The sequence below is a fragment of the Eublepharis macularius genome, chromosome 12, assembly GCF_028583425.1.
Source record: "Eublepharis macularius isolate TG4126 chromosome 12, MPM_Emac_v1.0, whole genome shotgun sequence".
Classification (NCBI taxonomy): domain Eukaryota; kingdom Metazoa; phylum Chordata; class Lepidosauria; order Squamata; family Eublepharidae; genus Eublepharis; species Eublepharis macularius.
In genome coordinates, this window is record NC_072801.1 from 55,149,364 (window position 1) to 55,158,621 (window position 9,258).

General features: G+C 45.7%; 1 protein-coding gene across 8 annotated transcripts in view; it reads right to left on the bottom strand.

Moving 5' to 3' along the window:
• LOC129340250 (von Willebrand factor A domain-containing protein 5A-like) overlaps positions 1–7,216 on the bottom strand; it is a 63,018-nt gene extending 55,802 nt beyond the window's left edge. For 4 of the 8 annotated variants that reach the window (XM_054994926.1, XM_054994927.1, XM_054994925.1 and 1 more), the window contains exons 1-5: positions 6,902–7,120; positions 2,665–2,756; positions 2,141–2,343; positions 1,061–1,283; positions 22–194 (exon numbers count right to left, since the gene is read on the bottom strand). In XM_054994926.1, coding sequence (XP_054850901.1) covers positions 22–194; positions 1,061–1,283; positions 2,141–2,343; positions 2,665–2,704 — 639 coding nt within the window. In that variant the 5' untranslated portion in view covers positions 2,705–2,756; positions 6,902–7,120. Of the gene's footprint in view, positions 1–21; positions 195–1,060; positions 1,284–2,140; positions 2,344–2,664; positions 2,757–6,901 lie in introns of all 8 variants that reach the window. The other 4 variants (XM_054994930.1, XM_054994929.1, XM_054994931.1 and 1 more) reach the window with 3 other exon arrangements.
• Between the last annotated feature and the right edge of the window lie 2,042 nt (positions 7,217–9,258).

The window sequence follows — 9,258 nt, forward strand, 5'->3', positions numbered from 1 at the left end:
TCAGTTCCGTAGAAGCCCCACCTGGGCAGCAGTACGGTCTTCTGCTGTGAAGCGAAGGGGCGCAAGGGTGCATTTGGATTCCACCCGGTTGATGCCGTGGGAGGACTCCAGTGTGGCACAGAGGCTGAGTGTATACGGAAGCTTTCCCCTGGGCACTCGTGGTATGCCCATGGTGACGGTGTCCCCTTCTGATCCTATACAGAGACACACAGGTAAAGCCACCCAAATATGACAGGGGGGGACCCTATCTTAATACACCAGCAGTCCACACTGTGCATTTCTGGTTTCAGAGGCAGAAGAAATGGAGTTATTGCAGGTAAATCATAGACAGACAGAAACACATAGCACATGGACTGGATGGATCATAGACGAAATCTCTCTTTTGTTCAAGTCAACACATGCAACAGGTGGAGAATGGCATCTGCCACTTGAGACAATGTTTTTGAATGGTTTTAATATAAACAGTTCCAATCCAATAAAGAACTATGACCTCGGTAATATGTTCAGTCCACTTTTTTGTGAGCATGTGGCTTATCATCAGCCATTTTTGTATGAACAGGGGAATAGTAAAAAATATGATCCCCCCCTCCAGTAGTCTGAATTGGAATATTATATTCTAAGGGTTTTGTGTTTCCATCTCACTCCACTGCATGAATACATCAGGCCTTAACATATAAACTAATGGCAACCTTGAAGTCTGTCCTGGAATCTCTCTCTCTCTTCCTAGAAAGATTTTCATGTAGATCAAACCACACGACAAAGAAGAGGAAAATGAAGATCTCATCCAAGCCAACTGTGCTAAGATACACAGTTGTGTTCACAAATTTTTGGGCATCAATATGTCTGTGGTGAAATAAGACTTGTCTATTAAACTGTACCTTTTTTTCCAATTCTGTTGCAACCTGGGGGGATGGATGCATCTTTGCTCAGGAAGGAGGTTTCCCTGATACAAGTTCCTTATATAATAACAACTCTTCCAATATTTTATTAAAATGATAACTGTGCCCTTCCTGACTGTCAGACAAGGAATTAAAATATTTTTGGAACTGAACATACGTACCCTGGGGTGTGTAGCGCGGGTTCAGCACAGCAGGCAGGACAAAGCGGACGGCCCCATCAGGCTCGGGAGCCAATGCCTGGACATAGCGCAGCTTCAGTGTGGCCTCCCCGTCGGGAGGAAGGTTGCCCAGACTGCAGGTGAAAATGTCACTGGTGTTTGTCTCCCTCTCAAGCAGGAAGGCTCCCCGTCCTTCGCTCAGGGCATCCTCGTATTCTTGCTGTGCCTTTGTAGGAACAGGGAAAGGAGGGAGCATTAGAGATGCAGGAGGCATGGTGCAGGTTGACTTCCACAGATGCAAAAGAAAGTGTGCTATTATACCAGTGAATATGCTGTCTATAGGGAATGCTTTGAAAGAGGATGCTCACCATGGAAGAGGTTGAACTCTGCTTGTGACAAGAAGACGTTTCATGCTGTTCTCACACCTGAAATGTTTTCCTGAACTGTAGTTGAGGGATTTTGATAATAGATAAGAGTCAAAACTGATGATGCAGGCGTTGTGATCCTGATGATGGGCTCTTGTTTTAGTATAAGGTAGAGGCCCTTTACTCTTCTCTAAATTTCTGATGAGCTTATTTTCCTCTCAACAATACATTTAATTTCTTTCGCAAAATGCCTACCTTAATCCACTTCACAAATTGCTATGTCATATGTATGTGTCTCAGGTATCCCCCTTTTTTGCTTTTGGCATTCTCTTGCATTTTATAATTTTTTTGTTGTTTCATCCTCTCTCTTCTTCACCAAGAACAGCCACAAACTAGCCCAGGAAGACCTTTCCCTCTCCCTTGACCTTTCTCCCAGTTCTTCCTACCTATCCTATTAATCAAATGCTACAGGATTTTTACCCACTTTCATACTCAAGTATTCTGAAAATATACAAACAGCATAGTAGAATGCTTAATAAACTAGTAAAGTGGAAAAAAATTACATTCAGAATGGTTTATTTTGTGCACCACATTTGGGTTTATTGACACAAGATATGGATTGGGGGGACTGATCTTACTCAAGAGAAGTCTCCAGCTCCCCTTTGAAACTAGGCCCCACATTTCCAAAGATTCCCCATGCTTCCTTGAGCCCCTTCACCTGCTTCTTCTCTCGGATCTGGGCTTCAATCCGTGTCCCACCGATCAGGCCCTCAAAGGCATAGACAGCAGCTTCATCATCCAGAGGGAAAACAAAGGTAACTTCCACTGTGGCCTTTTCTTCATTCTTGTACCGAAGCTCAGACACCACATCAGCCACAAAACCTTGGACCGCCACATCCACGGAGATGCTTTGCAAGGGCACTGGGGAAGGTAAAAACAAAGTAGGTCCACAGTGTCAGCTGAAGACGTGGCCTGGGCAAGGACACGAAACCCGAAGCCCAAAGTTGAAAGTTAAGCAGCACAGAGTAGGGGAAAAGCTCTTAGCAGCCAACCACATCAGCTCTGTATCCTTCATACTAAGCTGGCCACTGGTATTAATAAAAAAAGTACTTGAAAATCAGATCTAAAACTGATTTTAGTCTTTACTGCCATGTAAAATGTTAATGTTCTTAGCTTTAAAAAATTATCAGTTGTTAATTCTCTCACATGTCCACTCTGAAAAACCACATGCAGGTGATTTACCTGGCTCCTGAGACTTTGTGATGAGGCCAATGACTGCCATGTGTAAGTGAGGATCTCTGGAGATGAGGCTGGAATGTAGCAACACACCACAGCTGGGGGAAAAAAACCGGATTTCTGTTTTTATTATTAGTTAGAGGCATTGAAAGAGCTTGAAAGCCTGAATCGAATAAAAACTTTCTCTGCTTCTGCTAATCTGCTAGCCCCTCAATATGGCTTTGTGTTCACATTTCACCATGACTAGAACTGGATCTGCTTCAAATTCCACAGTTGTTTTTTCTGTTTAAACAGTTAATTCTGCTTCTGTGTGTCAGCCCCGGGGCGCAGAGTGGTAAGCTGCAGTACTGCAGTCCAAGCTCTGCTCACGACCTGAGTTCGATCCTGGTGGAAGCCGTATTCAGATAACCGGCTCAAGGTTGACTCAGCCCTCCATCCTTCCAAGGTCAGTAAAATGAATACCCAGTTTCCTGGAGGTAAAGTGTAGATGACTGGGGAAGGCAAATGGCAAACCACCCCGTAAAAAGTCTGCTAAGAAAATGTCGTGATGTGATGTCCCCCATGGGTCAGTAATGATTCGGTGCTCGCACAGGGGACTACCTACCTTTGTGTGTCAGACAATGGATGCTTAAAAACAAGCTGCCAGAGCCATTTTCTCTGGGATGATTTCTCTGGAATAGGTACTTCTGAGAATGGTCTATGGAAGTTGCTAACCTGAAACTAGGTCTTTGAGAGAAAATGGCTGAACTTAAGTTCAGGACTGTAAGTGCTGGAAGGTTTGTGGCCTAGTTCAGAAATGTGTTTGCAGAGCTGATTGAAAACACCTGTGAAGCAATCTCTCCATTCTCCAGAGATTTGACCTTGGAGAGACTGTTCTCAGAGAGCTCTGTGTTGACTCCCTAGTTTTTCATACAGCTGTAATGCCAATTAGTAGCTTAGCGTGTTGCCAGGGACCACCCCCCTCTCCTGTTGTGGGGCCTGCCATGAACTGTGTCAGTTTCCTGCATTGCTGTTTTAAAGCTCCACCAAAGACTCTGTTTAGGGGCAGCATTGCCCGTGCCTATTTCCTGTTCTCTCTACTGCAACGGACTGTACCATCTGTGCTTGTTTCCTGCCTCCGTGGATACCTGCCTCACTTGGGCCCAAAGCCAAGCCACTAGCAGCACAGTGCCAGCCGGAGGGACTCCCCACGAGCCTGGCCAGGCACCCCCTGATCAGCTCCCATGGAGAGCCTCTTGTAGGACGGTCACTGGGTCTGCCCTTGCCACCAGGCAGTCTGCTAGCAAGCCCAAGCCGTGCTAAGGCAGAAGCCATGCTCCCAGGCAGCCAAAAGGCCAACATGAACAGTTCACTCTGAGAAGCCATTTTGTGAACACATGCCTGTCACAGCCTCGCCCTGCTATGCATATCTTGGAAGCCGCCCTGGAATGGAAGCTAAGTGCCAGCTGTCCCAAACACCTAATGGACGCATCTCAATACAACCTCTACATTCCAGAGCTGATGCCATCAAGACAACTCCAGCTTCCTGGAAGATACAATCAACCCACCCGGCACTCCCCTCCCCTCCTTTGTCCCCTCTTCCCGAGGTGTCACAATCATATATTCAGATCCTAAAGTGACCCATTAAGGATAGTTGTAGACCCATTAAGCCTTTGTTTCCCCTGTGAGAACCACAGGGAAAGGCACCCACCTCAGGGTACGTTTTTGGGTACTTAAGCAGGCTTTCCCTGCCATGCGGTGCGCGCACCATTCCTATCTTGGACCCTGACCATCTCTGCATGTCTAGTGCAGGCATTAGATACCGCCACGCTTTGCTGCTACATCTTTATTCCATGCTGTGAGCAGGTGAGTATCGCCCCGTTCCGTCAATCTCAAGTGGGCTGTCCTGCTAATGCAAACGGCTCTATTTTTCCTACTCTTTATTTACTAGTTCTTGTGTGTACCTTGCTTGTGTGTGTTATTGTAGGCATACACAACATTATTAGTAAAACACGTTTTATCTTTATTAGTCTTGCCTCCTGATTGCACGAGTAATCTGGAAGAGGGACTCTGGTATAGCTGGTTAAGATTCACACTAATTAAAACCCAGACTGCAAGCTAATTCCCCCATAAAACAGCAGTTCTGGTAACAAGCCCTGATTGGTTCATGAGTTGCTGGGTGAAAAGATGGCTGTTCAGCCATTCTATCACTTCCGTGTGTCCTAATGCTGAACCAACTAGGCAAGAGAGCGGGCTTGCTTTCTAACGGGTGAGATATGCAGCAATGGAAATCACTTAGAGTTGGTAGCTACCTCTCAAAGCAATTTTAATATGTAGCAACAATAGGATTTCCTAATACTTGTTGTCTGAGTAAGAGCACATCATGCTTTTGGAGACTCTCCTTAACTAATAAACTTATCTTTTACTAAGCTGACTCTGGAATTCATGTCTTGTGCACTGGTGCATCCAGAAATGAACCCTGAGATGGGAAAGCCTGGCCTTTGGGAAATTGAGAGCTTTTGGTCTCACAAACAAGGGAATGTGTCCTGCCTGCCTGGTTGCTGGAGTGGCTGTGATCAGTGCCCAGAGTTGGGAGGTGAGGTAAGTCCCCTATAGATGGTTTTCACTAGTATGGGTTAGAAGCCTCATTCCATGCAATGCACTTAACACAAAGAAAAGGGACAGACAGGCCGTCATTTAGCACTTGTGATGAATATGCAATTGAGCATGCAGAAGCCCAGTTAAAGTACAACAAGGTGCCAGGATTGTGCTGTCAAGAGATGCTGAAATTGTTTCCCCTCGCATTAGCGAGAGTCCAACATTTAGAAAATACTGACTGAGAGGGCTACAAGAGGATGGCTGGAACAAGGCAGGATTTCTGCCTTCTGTGGGGGAGCTGTTTTCTGGAATGCTACAGATACACAACTGTATTCTTGCCTCTCTAAGCAACAAAAAGTTCCTGAGGAAGAATTTCATAGAAAGAACACAACAAACCAACCAGCTTTGCCCAATACTATTTCTCAAGAGTGGGTAATAAGTCGAAGCTTTCCATAAAACAACAGACATAGACTGTGACCAAAGACTTGCAATGAAAGAGGCCAAAAACACAAGAGAGGGGGCCGGGGAGAAAAAAGGCCAGGCAGGAAACCTGTGTAAGAATGAGGTGCGGAGTTTTTAAACAGACATTTCAAGGGAAGGAGCCAGATACAAGCTAGAGAGCAGAGACCTCCAATGGCAAGGGAGCAGCCAGGGAGAAAGGGGGTGATGGTTGAACAAGAGGGGGCAGAATTTGGGGTTTACTGAGAAGGGAAATTGGAAGAGCTGAGACAGTGAGAAGGGGAATAAAGAGAGAAGATGGCTGGGATGAAAAGAAAGGAGGCAGCTGGACTGAATCTCAAAAAAATATAAGCCTCCTTTTGTTTTATGACTTCATATGATCTTATATATACACAGAGCTTCCCAAAAATTCATGCCTGCAGAATAGCCTCAGCCCACAAAACCGAACTTTGTAACGGAGCAGTGCAGTCACCCCTGCTTCACCTGCAGGGCAGGGAAAACCCTGACATGGGAACAGCCCATTCCATGTTGCACAAGAGGAGCACAGATGTGCTCCTCAAGCATTTCTCTTGAAGCCTGCAGTGTTAATGGCTGTGTCCTATATACCTGAGTTGCCAACTCCAGGTTGGGGAATTCCTGGAAAAGTGGGGGTGGAGCTTCTGAGTATAACGCCACACAGTCCATCCCCCAAAGTAACCATTTTCTCCAGGAGAAACTCTCTCTGTGGCTGGGATGTTAGTTGTAATTCCAGGAGATCCCCAGGCTCCACCTGGAGGTTGGCAACCCTACTTTCTAGCTCTGGGTAGAGTAATTCCTGGAGATCTGGGGGTGGAGGTTTGGGGAGGGGAAGGACCTCAGCAAGGAATAACGTCACAGAGTCCGCCCTGCAAAACAGCCATTTTCTCTAGGAGAACTGATTTCTGTCGTCCAGAGATCAGTTGCAATCCCGGAAATTTCCAGGCTCCCCCTGGAAGTTGCAATAGTTGCAATGGAGGAAATCAGAGCCGGATTTAGGGATATACTACTGCCGGAAAATGCACAATATGGCAAGCCTCTAAAAAAAGTTAAATCTTTCCAAGCTCACAAACAAAAGACCAGCAAGAAGGACTGCGAGCGAAATAAAGCATCCCTTTAAACAGAGTACAGAGCATCATCCTGTCATAAACCGAACCTGGATAGGAGGCGCAAATAGGCGGCGGTCTCTTACCGGATGCAGCCGCGCTGTGTAGTTTACCAGGATGACCCAGACTACGCTTGGAGACCCCGTTTTGCTCCGATCGCTAACGGGGCGCAGCTCCACTGCTGTTTAAAAGCGGGTCCGGGACATTAACAATGTAACCGAGCGACAAGGAAAGGATCGCCTTACCCAAGACGCTCCGAGGCAGCCTGTTGCTTCCGCTTGCAACTGCGAGATGAATAGAAAGCGCATCTTCCCCCGCTCCTTCCCGTGGAGTTCCCCTTAACGCCACCCCGCCAGGGAGCAGCAGCAAATTCCTCACTGATCACCGTACAGGTTGACTGGTGGGCTGAGCCCGAGCTGGGGTGAGCCGCAGAACAAACCCAGCCCCTGCGAGAAGGAAGGCGGCTCTTTCACTTGTGTGTCTTGAATGGGCGTGCGCGTTGTGTGGTCCAGGCACAGGCGGTTTAAGAGGGAAACTCCGTTACTTCTCCCATTATCAGCCTTCTACTGAAAACAGCCTCTGTGTTTAATATGTCAGTCCTGGAATTACTTATGCTCCGCTTTAGCACTGCGATTTTAAACCTTTACAAATTTGCATTTGTATACTCTGCTGCATTGTTCAATGAAATGTCTTTGAAATGGACTGGCCTGACTCACATTGTGTAATCCTTCGGAAAAACGTAAATAAATGAATAATCGCCTGTTACCCGGCTCTCACCTCGTTTTCTACTCACGGAAGACCATTTTCTGTCTTATTTAACACAAGTTTAATACTTTAGACTTCGTTTCAGATTGCTGAAATCCTAGTCGTGTTGTTTGTTAGAGGTCTTGTCCTGTTTGATTTGCATTCATTTACACACTGTCTTCTTCCCTGAGCCTCCGTGAGAAAAGGGAACTATGAATACAGTAATAAAAATAAACCCAGTGGCTGTTTGTTGTTTTTAAGTACGAATAAAATGTATTGCCTGTGGCCAAAGGCTGGTCAATCTTAAATATCAGATGCAAGAGTTAACAAGGGGACAGTAAGAAGAGCTTAATGGAAATTAATAAGGAGAAAATAAAGCTATCCAGGCCCCCAAACTCAGATCAGGCTGCAACAAAGGAGGACCGGAATTTTCATAGCAAGTGCAGACAAGGATGGCTTGCAACTGGAACAGGCAGGTCAACATCAGCTAGAAGAGAAATCATGTTGTCTGCATGTGGACCTGCGTCATATTGACTAGTTGTGTTACTCCTGTGTCTTGTCATAGCAAACAGTGCAATCCCATATGAAGTTATGCCAATCTAGGCACATTGAAATTAATAGGTTTAGACTAGGGTAAGTTTGCGCAGGAGTGCACTGTGGATCTTCCATTAGGGGGCAGTGGAGATGGAAAAATCCATTTAAAAAATTAGATTTATCAGTAATGTCTCAGAGCCAAGCTACAAGTGATGCCTTACACAGGTTGGACACTTGTCAGCTTCCCTCGATGGGAAATGTAGGCGTCCTGGTTTTACAGCTTCGCTCTCCATTACAGCTGCAAGACCAGGATGCCTGCATTTCCCATCAAAACATGAGGGAAGCTGACAAGTGTCCAACTTATGTAAGGCGTCACTTGTAGCTTGGCTCCAAGTTGTCCTTATTGCTTCAATCTACAAAATTGCTTCAAACTGTAAAAAGGGGAACAGCTGCAGACTGATCTGTTCTAAAAGGTCAGAATACTTCCTGTTTTGCAGATACAGGAGTTAAAATGGTCTTAAGAGCAAAACCACCAGAAACAGCAAGAGCAGTACATCCTGGCTCAAAACAAGTTTTTGACCCAGTTTTATTGTATGCTAAAGAGATGCTCAGAGGATGTTAGAAACGTAAAGTGTTACAGAAAATTCCACAGTTGAGAAGCTTAATAGGCATGTACAAGAATGTTGTTTACTGAACTGTATAAAAGGCGCAAGGACCTGCCTTTAGACAGGTTTGGAGACTTTTCAGATGACTGAGCTCTTTGTTTCATAAAATAAACTTTGCACCGTGCAATTTAATTGGCTCAAGAGTCGCATCAAGGAAACTCATAGGAAACTTTTGCAACAGTGGATTTTGTCCAAGTTCTAGAAAATCTATTTTGTGCCCAGGACATTTCTGTTACCTCTGCTTTTCTTCCCCAAACCCTCCTCACCTGCTTCAGCTCTACCACCACCTTCCTTGTACAGACACCTTTATACACTTTTGAGGCTTTAATCCTGTGCAGTTACCTGGAAGTAACCTCTGTGGAACACACTGCAACCCTGCGGCTCCTATTCTGAGTTCTCCTCCTGGGCTGCCAGTTAGTTTCTGGTTCTAAATCTAGGCGGTGTTGCTTTGCTTTAAAGACATCCCTGTCTTGGGGATCACATAGCTGAAGGATTGTCTC